General features: G+C 39.1%; 1 protein-coding gene across 5 annotated transcripts in view; it reads left to right on the forward strand.

Annotated features, from left to right (window-relative positions):
* LOC149321282 (receptor-type tyrosine-protein phosphatase gamma) overlaps nucleotides 1-22,307 on the forward strand; it is a 742,038-nt gene that overhangs the window by 169,450 nt on the left and 550,281 nt on the right. For all 5 annotated transcript variants that reach the window (XM_089518763.1, XM_089518770.1, XM_089518749.1 and 2 more), the window contains exon 2: nucleotides 20,350-20,454. In XM_089518763.1, the coding sequence (XP_089374889.1) occupies nucleotides 20,350-20,454 (105 nt within the window). The remainder of the gene's footprint in view (nucleotides 1-20,349; nucleotides 20,455-22,307) is intronic.

Raw genomic sequence — 22,307 nt, forward strand, 5'->3', positions numbered from 1 at the left:
ACCATCAAAGTAGTCCAAAAGCCTGAGTTTTCAGAGAAGCGTGCACACAATTGTATTTAAAAATTGTATATGTGTATGTGTGCTGGAATGGTTGGCTTCATGTTTCCAATATATATATTCAAGTTAATAGAAACCTAAAACCAGTGGAATTTCTCTTGTCCTCACTTTACAGATTTTGAAAAATAAATAAAAATATAGACAGGTTAGAAAAAAAGATGTAAAGTTTTCTCAATGCTAATATTTATGTATTGTCTAAATTGGGGGGAAAAGAGCCAGTGTGATGTAGTGGTTTGAACATTGGACTATGACTCTGGAGACCAGAATTTGAATCATCACTCAGCTTTGTTAAGTGAGGTATGTCTGTACAAACCACAAAACAGCAGTGGTTCTCAAACTTTTTGCCCTTGCCACCCCCCGCTCAATGTAGTATATGAATAAAAATATTTTGTTTAGCATGCATTTTTTTTCACACATTCATATATAGTCATATTTTAACATTTTATAAGGGAATTATATTGTTTTAACTAGAACAGTTTTATTTAAATCAATCTACTACCTAACTCAACATGTGTGTAAATTTTACACATGTTATTTCACATACAGCCATACACCAATACTCACAGGTGTGTACACAGTCAGTTATGCTCCTTCTTTCACTCACACACAGACTCATTTATTTTACAAAGTTACATAGAAACATTAATGTTCATGTGCTTATGCAAATATACACAAGTGAATATGTGAGCATGTAAAAAAGAGATGAGTGTTGCTCACTCTGTGTGTGTGTGTGTGTGTGTGTGTGTGTGTGTGTGTGTGAAAAGTACAGAATTTATGTGGCTATGTGAATGAATGTATTTGATTAAGAAAGAGTCAGAAAAAAAATACTCTCCTCATCTTTCTCTTCCCCTCCAGGATAGAAAAAGTTTGGGAAGTAGAGGAAGAGGAGGGATCAGGACTTACAAACCTTGTGCCCCTCTTGGGCAACTCTCATCCTCAGCAATCCCATGCAACAGTTTGAGAACCACTGGCATAGCCCACCATCAAAAGCTCTTCTGAATTAGTTTCTAAAAGCCTGGCAACCTAAGAATATTTTGACCTGATGACGGAAGGAGAAGAAGGAGGGCACCATATTAGCCTCTTTAGGGAGGAAGTTACACATTTTTGGAGTTGCCACTGAAAAGCCCTGTCCCACCAAATGAGCCTGAGAAAGTGGTGGGGCAGAGAGACTGATAAAGGGTGAGGGTTCTCCAAATAAACTGGCCCAAGCTATAGAGAGTCAACAGGTCCACCAGCTGGAACCTGACACATAAAAACCTCATAACACTTAGTATTACAGAATTCAGAGCCTAGTTATGTGATTTGAATATTGGAACTGAACAGAGAGCACACTGGCATTCCATATAAAAATCTATTTCTGGTTGTTGAGCTCAGCAATATTATTTAGGGTGTTGTTTCTATTGTTAAAAACCTGGGAATTAGAAATCAATACTGCTCTATTGAAGGAGAACTATCTATCCCAGTTTATCTTCTGCCATCCCCTGCTTTACATCACTTCAAATATAATGTGGATAATAACAAAAATATTGTTTGTTATTAACACACCAAACTTTAATTTTGAAAGTCACATTGAACTTTGTGCAGAGGTCTTGGGGCACGTTACTAAGGCTGGTGTACTTTGAACTAGATACTTCTTAAAGAATCCATTTTTTTATGTCCATGTATGAAAGAGAATTGCTCATGAAGGGAAATATCGGTCTTACCAAGGCATCTCCAGAATTCTGTGTGTGCCATTTTTTCATATTTCTGGTTTTGCTCCTTCGTCTTGATTGTTTTCCTTTTCCAAAGAAAAGAAGTGAGCAAAATCTACAATTATGACAAGTGATTACCCTTATTATGTCAGGTGTGCCACTTTTGACATTCAGTTTTGAAGTCTTTACTGTTCTGAACACTTTGGTATTTCCTTGTTGCCTTGATCTTAGACAACTAATTTCTACAGATCTGAAAGTTTGTAGCTTCCGGATGAGTTTTTTCTGTTCTTCTGCAGCGACTTGTAACTCCTCTAAACACGGTGTATGTGAAGAATGATGATGTGGCTGAGTAAATCCATGGCAGTTGTGCTGATCATGGTCTCTTCCAAGCTTCTTATCTCCTGGCAGAGAAGGCTGTAACTGCTGGAAGAGCCAATATTTTTGCTGATTGTACACATCTGCATTATTGGACATCTTGGCAAGATAAACCCTTTCTTGCTGTCTTGTGACTTCAGGCTTGACCATATCCCAGAACTCTAAAGATCCTTCCATCGGCTTGAAAGCCTCCTGTGATACTCCTGGGAACTCTAGACCATGACCCGTCACTTCATATTGCTTGGTCATTTTTCTTGTCTTCTTCCAAGTAATATTTGATACAACATGAGAGCTAGACCAATTCCACGAAGGCCAGAAGAAACCTGAGCTTATCTGTTAAAGGTTTCTCTTTTGGCAGAGTTATTGTTTCCTAGTTCATTTATATGACTAAGACCAATGACCTCACAAATGGGAAAAAATACAGGTAGCTTGTTTGACCATATTAATAGAGTCCTGGCAACAAAGACACAGGCAGCATCTCCTTACTCTCAGCAAAACACAGAAAACTATATACTGCATATTCTATTTGCACTTTAAATGATGGAGGATGGGTGCAATTTTAGTTCTTAGGTATGGTCCCTTCTTTTATCTTCATGTGAACACAGTTTGTTGCCTCAGATGTTGAACTAATACCTTGACTCCCAAGTCAAAATGGGAGTCAAATCCCAATTTTAGCCATATGATTAGTCTCTCCCTGGTAAACCAAATGTAGTCCTGATGTTATGTCAGGAAAATTCCAGAACCCTTATTAAGACAATATATTTATTAGACCAAAGATCACAAAGCATTGTGTTAGTTTTCAGATTCCCAAAACTCCTCATTTGGCTAAATGATGATCAAAGAACAGGAGAGAGCTGATGCTGAAATTACAGGGTCTACATTTAGTCACAGTCTTAAGATGTAATAAGGGAGGAGGTTGCAGACATTCTAATTAGATCCTTGATAGATGCAGCATGAATTCTTGTTGCACCCAGAACTGTGGTTAGTACTGTTGAGTTGTAGAAACAAGCAATGTTTGATTCCTCCCATTTCTCCCCTCGTTTTTTTTAAAAATTAGAGATCATTATTGACTTCTTCCTTCTAACAGCCCAAGGGACATTTCTAGATGTAACCAGGGAAACATCAAAGCACATGCTATTTATTAATTAAACCATTTCTATCCTGTCCTGTATCAAAGGATATCAGGGGAGCCTACAGGTAAGATCAATACAAGAGTGAGATAAGAAACTGTTGGAGGATTGGAGAGACATTGAAGGACTGTACCTCCAGAAATGAAATCAAATTTTTGTCCCCAGATGATACCAAGCATCTTCTAGGGAGGGAATGGGGGCATTTTGGGGTAATGTTTTTTCTCCCACCATGCCATTTCAGGCTTTGGAGAGCCTCCCCTTTTTTTACAATAAGAAGTGGCATGGAAATCACATCCTATTCATTTCTGTTGCAAAAAAGGTACCTCCTAGACCCAAAATGAGTGAAGAAAATTCATAAACCTGGTAAAAATTCCTCCTTATGTCTTCTAGTGGGTATTTCGGAGCATTTTTACTCTCTTTTCTCAAACATTTGACCCATGCCGAATAGCTCTGGAAGATCTCTATAGGCCCACCTCTGTACAATTTGCCCATCCCTGTACTAGAATATTTGCAGTCTCCTCTTCCATTTCATCACAAAGATTTTGAGTAAATGCAACCTCTCCGGCATCAGTACCGGCTAGTTTTTTTTACCCCAGTTGCTAGAAACAAACTCAAATTTCCTATAAAAGAACCTCCAACCTGTATTTCAGGATTCCTTCCTTGCAATTTACACTCAGCTCTCTAAGCTCTAGATATCAATGTTTTAAAAGAGATGACAGAAGTAAATGAAAAGGAGCAGGTGAGACAGTCCTAACCCTCAGTTTCACAATAGTTCAAAACTAGACAGAACACAAATAAAATAATTAATAGCATTGGGGAAGGGAAAGGAAAACAAGAAAACTTATGCACAGATCTTAGTACTATGAAGTTGCTCAGCCTTGCAGAATGCAGCATGTTTGTTAGGGAGAGGAAAGATTGATGGGGCTGACTCAGGGTGACCTATATTTCAACCTTCCATCTAGGAGGAATTCCAAAAAGCTCTCCATTTTGAGCATGACTAAGAAGTGTGCATTTATATTTATATTAATTTTTCTGGCTTTTATTTGGTATATGTCCTCAATTTTTCTCGAATGCCCTACATCTTATGGTGCCTTGTCCTCCTTTGCAGTGATGACGTCTGGTCACCCTGAGCTGACTTCGCAAGACTACTGCTGATGGTGGCCCTGCTTTTCATCTCCCTTGTTCTTAGTATGGTGTAATGGTTGCTGGATGATAGTTAGGTAGGAGGCAAAACTGGTTCTCAGGAGGATGGCCCTTTTTTCCTTCTCTGCCTCTTCTATAGATTGGTGAAGGAAATCCATTTACCTTAGCCTTCCCTCCACACAGTAAAATTATAGCAGTTTGATACTATGTTAATTTCCATGGCTCCAACCTGTGAAAATGGGATTTGTAGTGTGGTGAGCAATTTAGCATTCTCTCTGGTGGAGGGCACTAATTCACTCCATTTATAGTACTAAACTTGTCACCCCACCTCACCAGATTATGGGTGCATCCACACTGTCGAAATAATGCAGTTTGACACCATTTTAAGTGCTGTATACCTCTATCATATGGAATCCTGGGATTGGTAGTTTTACAAGTACTTTAACCTTCTCTGCCAAAGGGTGCTGGTGCCTCACAAAACTATGAACCCCATGATTCTATAGAATGGAGCCATAGCAGTTAACTGCTACAACTGTGCAGTGTGGATGCACCCTTAATTGATCCAGTAATTGTGACTGTGGCCCCTGATGGTTTCCCTGTCAGTAGAGAGTGGTGAATCCACTCTTTTAAGTTTTAGTCCGAATTTTAAAAGAGGCGGTGATCCTAAAACTGCTGGAAATGAAATCCACTAGCTGCCACTGGATAGTGCAGAAGGCAGAAACAAAAAGTAACTCATTATTTCATTGCTTGTTTCATCCACTTTTGGAACTAGGTGAGGAACAGAAAACTTTTACTAGATAGTTTAAAGAAAAGATGGAAAAGTTTATGAAAGTCATATATTTGATCTCATATGAAGAACTACTGGTACACTTTGATCTCAAACAGTTGATCTCATAGGGGGGAAATACATAAATCTGAACTGGATGAGGTCCCACTGTTTCAATATGTGCAGGTGAGTCATTCTGTGACATTGCTGTATATTTTCACATAGCGATCTTAGGAGATTTTGAATACCTGGCAGGGATGGATGACATTGGTTCTAAAGATTTAATTTCTGAGATCGATAAATGCTTACTGTTGGAGACATTAAAGAATAAGATAACCTACAGACTGGGGACATTGCAGCAGTGCAAGACTGACAGATTTTGTGTGCATAGTAGGAGGCTTTTAGAGGCCAAGTTTTGGACCAAGTTTTGTTGACACTAATAAACAATTATGACCTACCAGTAGTTGGGATGAATTTGTGCCAACTTAGGTATAGAAATTGCAAACTTCACTCAAATAATGTTCCTGTGAGGAGGAGGTAGGTTGAACATTGCCATCTGAGACTTCAAAGAAACAATTTCTAGTCAGTCCCCACTGAGCCATGAGTAGTTTTAGACCAGGGGTAGTTTTGGGTACCCCTGGGTACCCAAAAAACATGGGTAGTTTTAGACCAGTTCTCTCTAATGAGCTTTCTGGTTTTCCTATCTGGTTTTACTGATGTGGGTATAAAGTTGCTGTGAGGAGATTGTGTGCTGCCTTGAGCATGTTGGCAGGTAGATTATGAATGTTACTACCATAGAGAGATGAGAAACCTTGGTGCCTTGATTCCTTTTACTCATCTTGATGCTGCTTTTTTATTTAGAAAAATCTCCCAAAGAAATTTTATGTTACAAAAAATAATAGTGTCTCTGTGTGAGTGTATTAAAAACACACACACACACACACACACACACACACACACACACACACACACCTAAGACTACTTTACAGTCAGCCCTCCATATTTGCCGGGGTTAGGGATGCAAGACCCCCATGAAAATGGAAACATTAAAAACTCTACCCTCCCTCTCAACCATATCTAAGACACACAAAAAGTACGATCTGCAGATTCAACCCACCACAGATGCCTTCAAGGTGGCGGCGGCGTTCCTTTGCAAGGCAGAAGCAGGCAGCTGGTGGGGCATGCTGCTGCTTCCATTGCTGCCCTGTGTCATTTTTAATAGACACTTACAAGCTTCATTCACAGGTTGGGTCTTGTGAGCTTTGTAGTTCCTGTTAAAAAAGGTATATGGTAGCAGTGGATGTGGCGGCAGATAACTCATGAATAATCAAATCTGCAAAAGTGAAACCTGCAAATGTGGAGGGCCAACTGTATTTCCCCCCTCAAATTATTGTTTCTGTGTTCTCAGATGTCTTGGTTTGTGAAATAAGGAGAGCAGTAAAAAAAAAATGCTCCATGTGCACTTTCCCCACCTGAAATTTGAAAATGCTGCTTAGTTTATAATTTTCTTAAAATACATATTTGAAGAGTGAAAGACGGATGGCAGTCTCGTCTAAATGTACCTAGAGTTTAATTACTAACAATTACAATTTCTTTCCCTTCATTACTAAACTGTTCAGTGTTGTAAATATAGTGGTTGAGGAAGAGATGAGTGATATGGCAGACAAGGTGTAAGAAAGCTTCACAGAGCATAAATAAAAATGTAAAAAGTTGAGCCTTGCCTTGAGTAACACTTGGGGGGGGAGTTATTGCCCCATTTGCCATCATACACACAGTTTGATGCAGACAAATGCATCAAGTTTATGGGTCCTGTTCAAGTGTAATGCTTGCAGCATTGTATGTAGAGTGAGATCAGGAACAGGGCAATAATGGCTGGGGCATTTCATGGCTTTCCTGTCAGTGGGGCAATGAATCACACCTTCTAGTTCTTGGTTCAGAGTGTAAAGGTACCGAATCTCATGCCTAAAATAGGTTTTACACTTTAGATAGCTTCTTTAAAGTTGGCACTGAATCTGTGGTGTAGATTCTAGACCTAACTGACATGAGAATTACCAGTTGCTGCTGGGAGCAGCTCTTTGGTTTGTACTCTTTCTCTCAAATTCTTTTCTCTCTTCTCAAGATGCGTGTGTATATATGTGCCCACAAGTCACCTGTCAACATATGGCAACTCCATGAATTTCATAAGATTTTTATAGGCAAGAAATACTGAGAGATAGTTTTGCCAGTTCCTTCCTCTGAAATACAGCCTACAGCACCTGGTATTCATTGGCAATCTCCCATCGAAGTACTAACCAGGACTGGCTCTTCTTAGCTTCCATGATCAAATGGGATCTGGTGCCTTTGGGTGTACTTAGGGGAAGTGTGACCCTGCTGGTGCTCTTGAACCTCTCGGTGGCCTACGATACCATTGACCACGGTATCCTTCTGGAACACCTGAGAGAGTTGGGAATCGGGGGCACTGCATTGCAGTGGTTCAGGTCCTTCCTCTCGGGTAGATTCCAGATGGTGTCGCGTGGGGACAGTTATTCGACCAAGAGGGAGCTTAGGTCAGGTGTCCCTCAAGGTGCGATTCTGTCCCCAACGCTGTTTAACATTTACATAAAGGCACTGGGTGAGATCATCTGGAGACATGGGGTGGGGTGTTTTCAGTATTCTGATGACACCCAAACCTATTTCTCTATGTCTCTGACTGCTGCAGTGGCTAAGGATAGCATCTCTCCTCTGAATGCCTTCCTTAGGTCGGTAATAGGCTGGATGAGGGAAAACAAACTCAAGTTGAATCCAGGTAAGATGGAGGTGCTCACGATAGGGACCCCCAATCTGGGAATGGAGTTATGCCAGCTACTTCTGGATGGGGGTCACACTTCCCCTGAAGGACTCTGTTCGCAGTCTGGGGGTGCTCCTAGACTTGTCTCTTCATCTGATGGCTCAGGTGGATGCATCAGTCAGGAACACTTGCTATCAGCTTCGGCTGATACGCCAGCTGCGCCCCTTCCTGGAGCAGTTTGACCTTGAAACAATGGTACATGCGCTGGTAACCTCTTGGCTCGACTTTTGTAATGCGCTCTATATGGGGCTACCTCTGTGTCAAGTTCAGAAACTTCAACTGGTACAGAATATGGCAGCCAGGTTCGTTACTGGCACACCTAGATCTGCTCACATCACACCAGTTTTAAAATCTCTTCACTGGCTGTCTATTAGCTTCCAGGCAAGATACAAGGTGTTGGTCTTAACCTATAAAGCCCTACATGGCTTGGGTCCTGACTTTTTGCGGGTGTGCCTTCTCCCATATAATCCATCTGCACTCTTTGTTCCACTGGGAAGAATTTATTCCAACCCAAGAAGACTAGATTTACTGCAGTGACCCAGTAAGATCTGTCAGATCACTACCTTGGATACCTTCAAGAAGGCTATTAAGATGGATCTCTTCTGGCAGGCCTTTCCAAACTAGAACACCCTTGCTGACCTGCCTCCCTTCCTTTCCCCTTTCATCTTCCATCTCTTGAAATTTTTATCTCATTTTAGTGTATTGTATATTAATGTTTTAACTCTTTTTTCAGTTTAATCTCTTTTTAGGAATTGATTATCTTTTTATGTGAGGGGGGAGGGTGGGGGATTTTGGAATTTTTAATCTATCTCTTTTAATTGTACTGTATTTTACTGCTGTAATCAGCTTGGATTTCCTGAGATTAAGCGGAATATTATTATTATTATTATTATTATTATTATTATTATAACAGATAACAAACTAAGTAGGGTTGCTTGTATTTGAATGTCTGCTTTTCCTCACCATGAAAAGCAGTGTTGTAAAACCTAATCTGATCTGATCCTGAATATCCTGAGAGTGAAATCACTGGCAAAGCCCACACTAAGCTTTGTCATGCTTTCACAAGATTTCTTCACTATATGGAAATATTTTTAGGTTGCACTGGCCAAACTATCTGTATTTTAATTTGTCGTTATCTTAAGAAGGGGAGACAGCTCATATTGTTAGCCAAAATAATTCCTTTTGTGTGACACTTCACTGTAGAGATTTTAAAGTAATTCAGAAGAGGGAACAAATAATTTTACAGTCAGGCATGGTAGGTATTTAAACCAGATAAGTGGTGTCAGTTGATCCGAACCTTTCAAAATCCTTCTCCAGCAGTTTGCTTAACATTATAGTTAATCAGTCCTTTGCCCTTAATGTTAGCTTTTAAAAGTAAACATGTAACATTTTTTAAAGATCACAGACATAAGACAGGAGATTTCCAAAAACTCACAGAAAATAAGACTCTTATTGAGATATACATAGTCAAAGTGCAATGGAAGTTAAATATGATGATCCGAAAAACCCACTTTATTTTCAGGAGTTGCAAAGGTGATGAGCCTGAAATTATACTCCATCACATAAATATTGGGTATACGACTCGTAGATATAAGATTAAACACTATGTGAAAGATATGTTGATGTCACTCCAATGCAACATTTGGTGTTCATGCTTGTAAGTTTAGTTACCTCTTGTTAACTAACATCAAGTCAACTTTGACTTATGGCAACCCTATGAATGAATCAACCTGCCCAGTTCTTGTAAACTCACTGTGGCTTCTTTGTTTGAGTCTAGTGTTTTTTTCTTTTTTCCTACAGTCAGTCAACCTTTATTAGGCATACAACAAAATACATTTACAATAAAACTTTAGGATCGTTACTAAAATTTAAGCCATAATCTTGTTGCCTCCACCAGAAAATTGGCCATTAGTCTGGTAATATGTGGGTTCTGATCTTCCAATAAGTATTCCACTGATAACCCATCCAAACAGATATTCATTTCCATTAACCTTCTTAACAATTTCCCCCTCGGAATTATATACAATGGACAAAGAAATAAAATATGATGGAGACCATCTGGAGCTTGATCACAGTGACATACATGATTAAAAAATGGGGTCTGCAAATATCTGCCCCTAGTCAAATTTGAGGAGTGTGCATTCAAGTGAAAGGGTTTGAAAATAATCCGGAATCCTCCCCTACTGCCTTCTATCTTTCCAATCATTATTGTCTTTTCTAGGGAGGCATGTCTTCTCATGTTATGTCCAAAGTATCACAGTCTCAGCTTAGTCTTCTTGGTTTCTAGGGATAATTCAGGCTTGATTTGCTCTAGGGCCCATTTATTTGTCTTTTTAGCAGTCCACAGTATCTGTAGAACTTTTCTCCAGCACCACATTTCAAATAAGTTCATTTTCTTCCCATCAACTTTCACAAACATACATAGACATTTGAAAGACAATGACAAGGGCCATCCTAAATTTAGTACAGTGGGCTCTTGGTATCCGCTGGGGTTTGGTTCCAGGACCTCCCATGTGGATAAAAAAAATTCGTGGATGATCAAGTCGCATTAAACACAATGACTTGGTACGATGGTGTCCCTTATATAAAATATCAAAATGAATGTTTGCTTTTTTTGGAATTTACACATTTTAAAAATATTTTCAAACCATGGATACTTGAATCTGCAGATAAAAAAATCCGTTGAAACAGAGGGCTGTTTGGTTTATCTAATGTTTATCTGTAACCCCTCAATTGTTACCTTGCACAAGCTTAATTAATAATGACAGTATTGCTGATCAAGAGCTGTGTGCAGAGAACTGCCCTTATTTAAATAGTGTAAATGGCATGGGTCTGAGCTAGTTTAAGAACAGTTTAATTATATTAGTGCAATTATTCTAACATAGCAGGGTTTCTGTTAAGAGACTTTGTTATGAAAGCTAGCTGGGAGTAATTCAAATATCAAGAATAAATTGTGAAAGCATTTAGTAGTAAGGGCTGAGTGATTAGCTTTGAGGTTTTTTTTCTCCTTTGCACTAATGACTAAGAGATGGAGTCTGAATAATAACTTGTAAAGAATCTGATGTGCAAATGGTGTAATAGTTTATGTTAAAATTATAAGTGTGTGGAAAACTCGTTTCTGCATTTTTGTTTAAAAATATGAACTCTTAATGTCTGCAAAGATATTCAGGGAAGAATTTCCTTATTACATCTCTGAGGGCACTTATCAAATCCGTTTGATTGAAAATTTTAATATGAGATAGAGAAAATGGGTAGCCTATTAGAATGTTAAATAAACAGTGTAGTCTTTCATTGCTTCCACAGGCTATAAATGTTTGACACAAGACATTTTAGTAAGTGTGTCAGATCCGACATTTAACATTCATTAAAATAAGAGGGAATTGCGAATACCTGAATGTGCAAACAGCGAGGAGATGTATTGTTTCAGATAAATAACAGTTATAGTATCTCTAGTATGACAATAACTGGGTCTGTGTTAGGGCTAATAAAAAGGGTGGCAATTTCTCCAAAACAGCTTCATCTATTTGGTGCAAGCCCAAGCATCTGGCAAAGGAGATAGTAAGGATTTCAGTTAAGGATCAGAGGTTGTTACACCAATTTATGGAGGTTTTACATTTAAGTAGGTCTCTTGCTTCTCACTGGGTTTCCCTACTCATGCCTTCAAAAACAGCTTTATCTAAGGTGTCGCCTCTGAATGCATGCCTGGAGGAGGTAATGGGCTGGATGAGGAAGAACAGATTGAAGCTGAATCCAGATAAGACAGAGGTGCTTACTGTCAAAGGTCCTAACCTGGATTTGGAGGTGTGCCAATCAGTCCTGGATAGTGTTACAGTCATCTTGAAAGATGGTGTTTGCAGCTTGGGGGTACTTCTGGATCCGTCACTCCAAATGATTGCTTAAATAGGTGCAACAGCCAGGAGTGCTTACTATCCACTTTGGCTGATATGCCAGCTGTATCCCTACCTACAGCTGGAGGAACTAAAGTTAGTGCATGTGCTGGGAACTTCAAGGCTGGACTTCTACAATGCACTGTACATTGGACTACCTCTGTACCAAGTTCAGAAACTTCTTATAGTTCAAAACGTGGCAGCTAGATTGATTACTGGTACATCTGGATCTCAGCACTTGCTGCCAGTTAGTTTTTGGGCAAGGTACAAAGTGTTGGTTATTACCTTTAAAGCCCTACATGCTTTGGATCCAGGTTGCCTTCAAGATTGCCTCCTATATAATCTGCCCTGTACACTCATATAATCTGGGGGACATTTACTCCAGTCAGCTAGGACTAGGTTAGCAGCTGTCAGCCATAGGACTTTTTCTGCAGCCATCGCTAAACTGTTGAATGACCTGATGGAACAGATTGAACAACTTAATACACTGTCTGAATTTAAAAGAGCATTGAAAACCAACCTCTTCCAGCAAGCTTATCCAAATGATTTTTAAATTGTTAATTTTAAAAGATTAATTTTAAGTGTTGATCATTTTAATATGTGCAACATATCTTATTTGTCCTTTTAAACTGGTGTATATTTTAACTGATGTGTTTTAAGTGATGTGGTGTGTCTGTTAATTGTTGTTGTTCCCCACCTCGATCCATGGGGAGAAGCAGGTTAAATATACTTATTTATTTAGGCCTACTATCAGGTTCCTGCTTCTCCAGCTACATACCTATAACCCCAAACACTTCCCCATCATTTCTCCATCAATGCCTTCACTGATAATTTGGGAAACTGAATGCTATACATACAAATAGATACACTTCTCTTTTTCTGTTCTATATTTAGGCTTGATTAAATGATAATCAGAGTATAGCTACAGAGGAAGCAAAATGAGGACATTGCCCCTCCAATAAGAATTTTGCCCCCCACCATGAAACTATATTTCAGTCTCCAAATTTCTATCCTTGCAATATAGTACGGCCACCATATCCACGGGGGATAACATTCCCAGCCTTGCTGCAGATAGTGAAAGTTGTAGATAATGGTGAACCCCAGATTTCTGCTGAACATTGATCATAGAGTCACGCTGAAGGACCTCCAAATGCCTACAGAGAGACCTTTTATCTCCTGCACACAGAAATTGAAACCACGGTTACTGGTCCCACAGGCACAGGGTTATTCATTTTGCCTCCCCTCTCCAGTTGCTTTACCCCTGCTGGTAACATTTGTTTTTGCTTGGCACTGAATATGTTTTTCTCCCTGTTAGCGTTCAGTGTCCCTGATATCCATGGTTTATACCTCTGGAACAAACACAGACACAGACGCATGCTCAGGCTCCAAGGAGGTGCCTGGGGCATAGCGGCTTTTGCTCTTTGTAGATTGCCCTCAACCTTTTATTACTAAAGACAGCACTCTTGGACTCCTGTCTTCCTCCCCCTCCTTTATATGCTAATCCTCAGCACTCAGCACAGCATTTGTAGAGGATCTTTTGGCATATGCTTTAATCCCCCCCCCCCTTTTTCTGCTGTCTCTATTGCCTTCTAGCCATTCCTGAGGCTTCATGGATGCCCTCAATCACCTTGGCGACAACTGCTTTATGCCTTCTGATTCCTCTGGTATCTGTATTCCAGATACCTCCAAATACAGTCAGGTCCAACTTTCAGCTATTCCCCTGATGATCCAGCAGCTGATCCAAAAGCCAGCCAGTCAGTATGTTCCTTCAAGTCTCCTACAAGTGATTAAACACAATACATTAATAATGAAGTTCCAGTTCTGTTTGCTTAGGAAGAAAAACACTAACGTGTTTGTGAATAGAAGGCTAATCTGCTCTCCATGCTTCTTTTCACAAACAATTTCTGACAGCTGCCCCCAACTCTCAATCACGCTTCAGGGTCCCCTGAACCATGAATTTTTTTTTTTTTAAAAAAAGAAGAAAACATGCAATTTTATCCTCCCCACCTCTCTCTCTTCTTTCTCTTTTCTTCTCCTAGGGCCTTGGGCTATGCTCCATAGGTGTTACAATCTTCACACTCATGACTGCTAATTAATTGGGGGAGGCCAAGTCTTGGTTTGTAAGAGCAGACTTGGACACTTGTAATTTTGAGACTGAAAGATGGTTCAAAGCTACAAAATTGACAATAAAAGTTTCCCTAGACCTCACATTTATTTTACGTTGGAGTTGTTTGCCAGTATGTACTTAAAAACAGACAAACAAAACAACCATTGGCCATGTCTGGCATATTTTCAAAATTCTGAATAAAAGATGCATACATAGTCTTTTGAATGCATAGACTTTTCAATTCCTATACAGTGATAAGAACTTTATGGAAAGCAGAAATGGGATCATCTGAAGGTGTTATGTAAAGAACTAACTTGTGATTTAGAAAACTTTAAAAATGAAAATATTTTAGGGGCGCAAATGTAGTAAAATGTGTTACTGGTTTTGTTATTAATTTTCTTCATGGCACAGGATATTTGATGCCTCAGATTTTAAGAAAATCTGTAAGCTAGAAATAATATCCATCTTTGACAGAGAAGGCTAAATATCACACAACAGTACAAATCCTAGAATTTCATAGCATTGGGGTATAGCAGTTAAAGTGGTATCAAACTTATTTGTGCAGTGCGGGTGCAGCCTATGCCACAGAGCTCTTGTGCCTCCCTGAACTACATATCCCAAAATTCCATTGGATGCAATCATTGATGTTAAAATTAGATCAAAGTACTGTATCACTGGAAAAGCTAGGAGTAAAAGGCATATTCCTAGCATAATTGTGTGATCACGCTGAAAATTTTCAAACGTCATTGCGCTCATCCAGGACTTATCCTGTGAAGATCCAAGAATGCTCAAGCAACAAACCATTCATGGGGGAATTCCCAGGAATAGTTTGTTGCTGGAGCATTCCTGGATCTTCAACGGATAAATCCTGGATGAGCGTGATGTGTCTGAAAATCTTCAGCGCGATTATGTGATTATGCCAGCAGTATTCCTTTTACTCCCAGCTCCCATAAGGTCCATTGTGTAGTTTGAAATGGTCCTAAGAGGAAGGAGAATGGAAAAAACAATATCCTGAAAGTATCCTGAAAGATACTTTGCTGGCCAGTTCAGTAGGTTCATTCCAGTGTACATAACTAACTCTCTCCTTCCTTACAGCAACATTGTGAGGCCAGTCAGGCTGTGCTGACCTTTATGTTTGCCTTAGTTTTCTGTGTGCAGATTTCTTGTCAGTAAAGTTAGAATCAAGTGAAAAAACCATAGTGTTTTGTAGTCACTTAAAATGTACCTTGATATACCTCTAAGCCACACAAAGCCAGCATGGTGTAGTGGTTTGAGTGTTGGATTTTAACTCAGGAGGCCAGGATTCGATTACTCGTTCAGCCATGGAAATTAATTGGGAGACCTTGGGCAAGTCACATGCTCTTAGCCACAAGGGAAGGCAATGGCAAACCTCCTCTGACCAAATCTTCCAAAAACCCAAAAACATTATGGGTTCGTCTTAGGATCACCATAAGTTGGAAGCAACTTGAAAACACAGAACAACAATAATTCCTCTAACTCAGTGGAGTTTGGGTTGGTTAACAGTAACAAATACCAAGGGAAAGGTGGGTAAAGCGTGGCATGCATTGATGCTAGGTCATTTTTGCAGGCCTCCAAGGATAATCCCCCCAACTCCACACATTTTGGGAGGCTGGGATGTTTTTACCCCCAAAGGAATGACAGCACACACAGCCCCAACATCTGAGGGATGCTGTTCACCATTTTGCCACATTTGATGGCATTTTGATTCTTCTTAAACCTTTTTTTAAAGCTTCTAGAAGGTTCCCTCAGCCTTTCTGCAAATCAGAAATGGGTGACCTTCCTGTTCTAATTACTTTCTTTTTTAAAACATACATGGGCTTCCCATATGTGGACTTGAGGTAACAGAGACGGGAAGTCCCATTTAGATGAATGGCATGTTCACTGTGCCATGCATGGGAGCACACGCCATGCATCTAAATGGGGCTTGAGCATGCAGGGAATTTGTTTTATGCATGATGGGGGGGGGGGGTCTGGAATGGATTGCGCCCCCCCCCCCCCCCCCGTGTGAAGCAAGGGTCCCTGTATCTTGTAGGCTGAAGGAAGTTTTTTAGAGGCCTAAGAAAGGTGGGTTGAAAGATATGGCAAAATGGTGAATAGCACTCCAACCCTTATTTTGCCCTGGGTGACCTTGCACTAGTCATATACTCTCAGCCTCAGGGGAAGACCATGGCAAAACCTCCTCCTAACAAATCTTGCTAAGAAAACCCGATGATAGGGTTGCCTTAAGGTTGCCAAAGTCAGAAACAACTGAAAGGTGCACTACAACAAAAACCATATCTTTTTGAGCAAAATAAGATTGCTTTTGCTGATTAATAAGCTCTGCATTTTCATTCACACACACACAAGTGGTTGACTTTTTTTGTATCACGATTTCTTGACTTTTCAAGACACTTAAAATCAGTGACAAGAAAATTTACACATATTCCTTACAGCCCTATTTAAATCACTGATTTAAATCCAAGTTACTAGTGATATGTTTTCATGCATTTCCTGTACAATAGTGCAAATCTGATCACTAAGCCATGATACTTTACAACCAGTAATTTATTATCTTGTCAATCATTCAACACAGTAGGTTGTATTGCTTCTTAATATTCATGTTTTGCCGGACACTTAAAAGAAAGTTCATCAGACCAAAATTCCAGCCTGTATTTCCTGGCTTGTTCTTCCTCTGTGTTGCCAGGACTCTGTTAGAATAGCACCTTTCTGTGTTTCAACTGCTTACCTGCTACAAACCTAGAATTATAGTTATTAGGGGAGTCTCTGGAGAGCGGAGTGAAACTCACATTTTCAGAGGAGCATCAAATTTTTAATTGCATAAATAAGATGCTGACTTAGGCAAGTGCTCAATTTCACACCACTAAAGTAAAGGATTCATAAAGGCCTGGATTTGCATAATTTAATTTTCTGCACAGAAGATACTGGAAATCAATAGCATGATTCATAGCTGTACCATAGAATTGCCATGCTGCCATTCTTTGACTACTCAGGCTCCAAGTACAAAGGATTTTACAATTGATTAAATTTTGAGTGCTGACGGAGTGTTTTCTCCTCAGAATCTATAAATGGTTTGAACCTGTTCGCTTTACCCTTGTGGCATTGAAAAGTCTTGTGGTGGGCTTGTGACTAAGGAATTATTAGCCACTGCATTTCCTTTTTGTCAGAAACAGGATAGAAATATGCCAACTTGTGCATTTGTTGTTAGGATTTTTGTTGTTGTTGTTGTTGTTGTTGTTGTTGTTGTTTTTATAGGGATCTTCTTGTGTTTCTTGCAAACTGGTGATGGGGAGATAGAGAGAAGTTGAAGCCTTGTCAAGTTTCAAATGTTCACTCATTGTTTCCCTCTTATCTCTAATTTAAGGGACTGCTAGCACTGCTAATCTTAATACATTAAAGAAGTACCACTGGATCAATACTACAAGTCACAGCCTTCTGATATTAAAATGTATTTTGTGCAGTGTTGTTATTTACCTTACAGGGATCAGGCACATTGCATGAGTGCAACTAATGCTTGAAGAAAAACATTTGGCAGCATGCATGGTCTTTGCTGGACTATTTCCAGTGCTCTTTGCTTTTCATTGAGGAATTCAGAGGATGTGGGAATGAAACTGAATAGGCAGGACATCTCTGTGGCCTAAAAAAATCTTAAGCATTTATTTGTTTCTCTGTAATTAAGACTAGTGCTGTTTTTTAAATAAAATAAAAATAAATTTTACTCATTGGAGTTTATCACACGGGAGGCAAAGCGCCCTAATGCCACGGACAAACAAGGTTTAAATCCTGGGAATATCCTGCAAGTGCGGGAATGTTTTCAGACATGTCTGGCAATTTTGACATTAAACCAACATTAACTCGTGCAGAAGGCTGCAAAATTGCCCGAAGTTAAAAAGCGGCACAATTTTGCGGCTTTCTGCATGGGGTAATATTGCATTAATGACCAAGTTGCGCAATATTGTCTGAGAACAATCCCGCTGTTGTAGGATATTCACAGATTATTGCAGGATATTCATGGGATTTGGGCACTTCCCACTTCATGTGATAAGCTGCATAATCTTACATTTCTCTCTGCACCCTGGACTGTGAGTAACAAAACAACTACACTGAATACATTGTCCTGCTGATTTTATTGTGGCAGTACAAACTAGAGAGACTTTTCAACAATGTGTCATGTTGGATGGTTGATTGGAAGTTATTGCATTGAAGAATGAACACAACAGAAAGGTCACTGAGAATATCCATAGACAAGTATGTACTGGTACTATTTTCACACATGGCAACCAGTTGGAAGTGAGTCCTGTTATGGTCCACTGGTCCACTTTGTGGAACTTTGCAGGTTGTTCTCTGCAGCAGAAGGGACTCGCGCTGATTTATCTTTGAAACACTTTACTCCCACCTTTCTTCAGATTCTACCTCTCCACTTAGGCAGTCTTGGAATGTTTGAATGTTTACAGTCAACCTACCCAGTTAACTAAGAGAGATGGCAATTCCTTCTGAGTCATTGTGATTTGCAATTTCTTTATTTTTTTCATTAATAACAATATTCTATTTTGGTTTACGCTTAATGTGGGCAGAGACTTCAACTGTGCATGGCATACTGTAAAAAGAAATTGTATTCCATTTTCAAGCAAGCTTTCTGGTATTTTTGAAACCACACACCTCCAATTCTGCTCAGTCAAGTGTATAAAAGCAATAAACAAAGATTTTGATGCCTAAAAGAGCTCTCATAAAACCAGTGCATTTTAAAGAAAATAAGAATAGTTAAAAAAAAATTGTACAGAACAGCCAGTATAAAATCTTTAGTGGTACATTGCAAAGAGCCACTCCCTTAGTATTCTTGATAAATCCATGTTCTTTAATTTTTTAAAAAGTAAAACTCTGTTTATTTCATTGTTTCACATATAGTTTTTTGACTGTAGGAGGTGCTGGGAATCTGGTAAATATATATAAGCTGCTCAGCTGGAAAACCCATGTGCTTGGCTAGAGAGAAAGTTTTTAAAAAAGAGAGAAATTTCTTGCCACAGTAGATTTGTGTACCATTCTCTCTTTCATGGTAGGTTGTATTCTATTAACTCTGCCCCTCTTTTAGACAGTATGCATTTCTAAATTTGTATGCATATGATAGAATCAAAGTATGTAAATAGGTCCCCTTTGGTAGGATGGGGGGTGTTACTCACTTAAGAGATGGTAGTACAACTGTTTAGTGGTTTGATCTGTAATAGTTTTCTGATCAGTAGATGCAAGGAATTACATAATCCTTACCTGCTATTTGCTTCTTTTATCAATTGAATACATAGTAGGCTGTTCTTAAACATTCCATTTGACCTGCTGTTTTCCTGCTCAAATTATATCCTGATGTCTTCAGTCAGGAGAAGGGATGGAATGAAAACAGATGCTGCTGCTGCTGATGATGATGATGATGATGATGATGATGATGATGATGATTTTTACTGTGTGTGGTATGTTGTCAAGAGGCAGTGTGAAGATCTTAGAGGTGGACCAAGGCGTTGCTAAAACTGACATTTGTCTACAGAGTCAGAAGTACTTGTCCTCAGGAAGAGAAAGAACGTAGCGCTGCTGGTTTCTCGATGCTTCCAGTTTTTCTAATTGTCACTGACAAATTACTGGGTTTAGTTTTATCCTGTTTGTCATGAACATTGTGATTTTTTTTTAAAGTTAAAAATTGGAAAACTGAATGTTGAGGGATTATTGAATTTCAGTTTGCACATTGTTTCAAAAGTGCAGAATTAGGCATGTTTGCATTAAGATGGAAACCAAACAATTTTCTTCACCATCTTGACTTTTAGCACTATACAAGTATGCTATCTGGGGAGCTCAGTATCATACAGTAGGTGCCTCCTTAAATATATAAGGAGTTCCTAGTTGTATTGAGCTGAACACGGGCCTTTGATGTTGACCTAAACAAATCCCTTTGTTTAGGAGTAGCTTTTCCTCACAGTTGACATTTGTTGGGAAGCATTTTGTTGGCTTTATTGTGTCCATGTGCCTTTATGTCTCCTGTGAACTTATGGCGACCCTATGAATTTCAAATAGAATTTAGTGCCTTTTAGGGTATTTAGGCCCCTAGTAGGTTATTCATCCTTATGTATCAGTTTGATTGGTAGAGGTGTTATCTCTGGCAGTAAGTTTGGCCTGGCAAGAAGGGCAGGGAAAGAGGTACTGTCATACACATGATTAATTCATCAATGTAACAACTGTTTCATATTTTCAGCAGCATGGAGGCTGTTGATCTGCTGATCTAATAATTCTAATAATGCCTAAATGATTTAATTTTCTGTCAGTGATTGACACTTGGCTAATTGCTTATGCTGATTCTTCTCCCTACAGCTTTGACTGAAGGTTATGATGGCTCCCTTCATGAGAGCAGACATGGCAGTTCAGTGCAGATCCGGCGGCGGAAGGCATCTGGGGATCTTTATTGGGCATACTCAGGTGAGTTGGGCTGCACAGTAAAAGAATGATGTGAACCCTAGAGGTAACTTGTTCAACAATAATTTGTCAGAATCAAAAGAAGAAATGAGATCACTCAGGAGAGAATCACATACACAGACACCATTTAATCTGTATGGTCAACTTCACCATGAGTCAGAGTGAGGCGTATGCCTCAAGCAGCACATTTCATAAAAAGACACCAAATTCTAATACAGAAATTTTACTTATGGACTTTTCTGCCTCAGCTACCAAAAACCTGGATCACATTAGGTATTGTGCACCCACTTGGAGTGGGGTTAGTGTGTATGCAAGAGAGAATGCACATACCACTTGCTACTCTTTCAGCTAGCAAACAGCCTTAGGTGGCGACTTGCAGGTTTTGTTGCATCAGTTTTAACAGCCATAAAGACAAGGGTTTTGCTGAGAAATAACAAACAGCAAGTGAAGCTCTGCTAGCACTTCACATCTTCCTCTTGTGCTCGTGACTCTCCTTTCAGTGTTGGGCATTGTGTTTTAATTAGTAGTAACACTGACGTATTTACCAGAGAAAGTCTTTTCCGTTATGTCTCAAACAGGCTTTCTTTTTCCTCCTGCTGATTTTCATAGCAGCACAACAATTTTAGTGAAGTGTTTTGACACTTGTCTTCCATTTTGCATCAGTTTAGTATGCTGTGATTATCTATGCTACTCACAGATTTCTGCCCATCTCCACTTATTGTCCACTAGTTTATATTAAGGAGCATTACACTTAGTAAGAAAGCATGACTTATTCTTGTCAGTGAGAATATTCATAGTTCCTAATGGATTTTCAACACTGAGTATTCAGCCTTAAGATTTTTATCGCTCAAGCCTCTGTTTTGCAACTCATTTTCTTCCATTATTCTGACAAAGGTCTCATATTGCTTATCTCTCTTAGTTTAAAACAAATGTGCTTTCAGTTGCATTTCATAATAATGCATTCGTTCTGCTTTGTAACCACCAGGCCATCTACAACTTCTTTCTATACATTTTAGGATCTTAATTTGTCCAGGAGCCATGTATTTTCTGACCTGTTGCTTTCTTGCTCTGTATTTCATTTTGAAGCTTTGTTCAGTACTCACCAAAATATTACTGGTTAACATTTTTGTAGCATAAGAATGAAATCCTATTTGCAGTATAGAAGTAGATGTGACATCTCACTACCCAGGGAGTAACACTCTACATTTAATGGAAAATGTGTGGATGTGGTAATAGATGAAGAGTTGCAAAGATTTGCAACCTTCTGTGTAACATCATAATATGATGTGTAGCATTCAGATAACAGATTTCTTTAAAAAAATGTGGAGAAGTTGGATTCCCCCCCCCCCCCCTTTTCCTGGTTAGGAGACCTATGGAAGTGGGTCAGGAATCCAGGATGACTTTTAACAGGGTTTTTTTTCCTGCTAACAAGCAAAATTATTCACATACAAAATAATGTGGGTAGGACATACTTTGTGTTATGTACAAGAGACTCTCACAAATGCTGTTATAAATACTTGTAGGAACAGTTAAATTTTAAACAGTTTTAAAAGGGTGTAGTTACCCAATTTGGGTTTAATAATATGCCTATATGTATAAGTCCATACATACTGCCTTTCTCTTTCTCATTGTTCTATGACTGAAAACTCACTGAATTAATTAACAGTAGTTTCTTGTTATTTTAGCATTAGGATTCTCTTTGGGACCAGAACAAAGTAGGATCTCAAAGCATAATTTCAGACCATGGTTACTTCAGATCCTGGTTGTCATTGTTTCCATGTTTGAAAGTATAGTTCTAAACTAAGGAAGCCTTAAATTCCAATGGAACAGAGAAACCTTCTTAGATTTCTTGAGAA

Source organism: Sceloporus occidentalis, unplaced genomic scaffold, assembly GCF_023333645.1.
Source record: "Sceloporus occidentalis isolate IW3139 unplaced genomic scaffold, rSceOcc1.0.p SCAF_1, whole genome shotgun sequence".
NCBI lineage: Eukaryota > Metazoa > Chordata > Lepidosauria > Squamata > Phrynosomatidae > Sceloporus > Sceloporus occidentalis.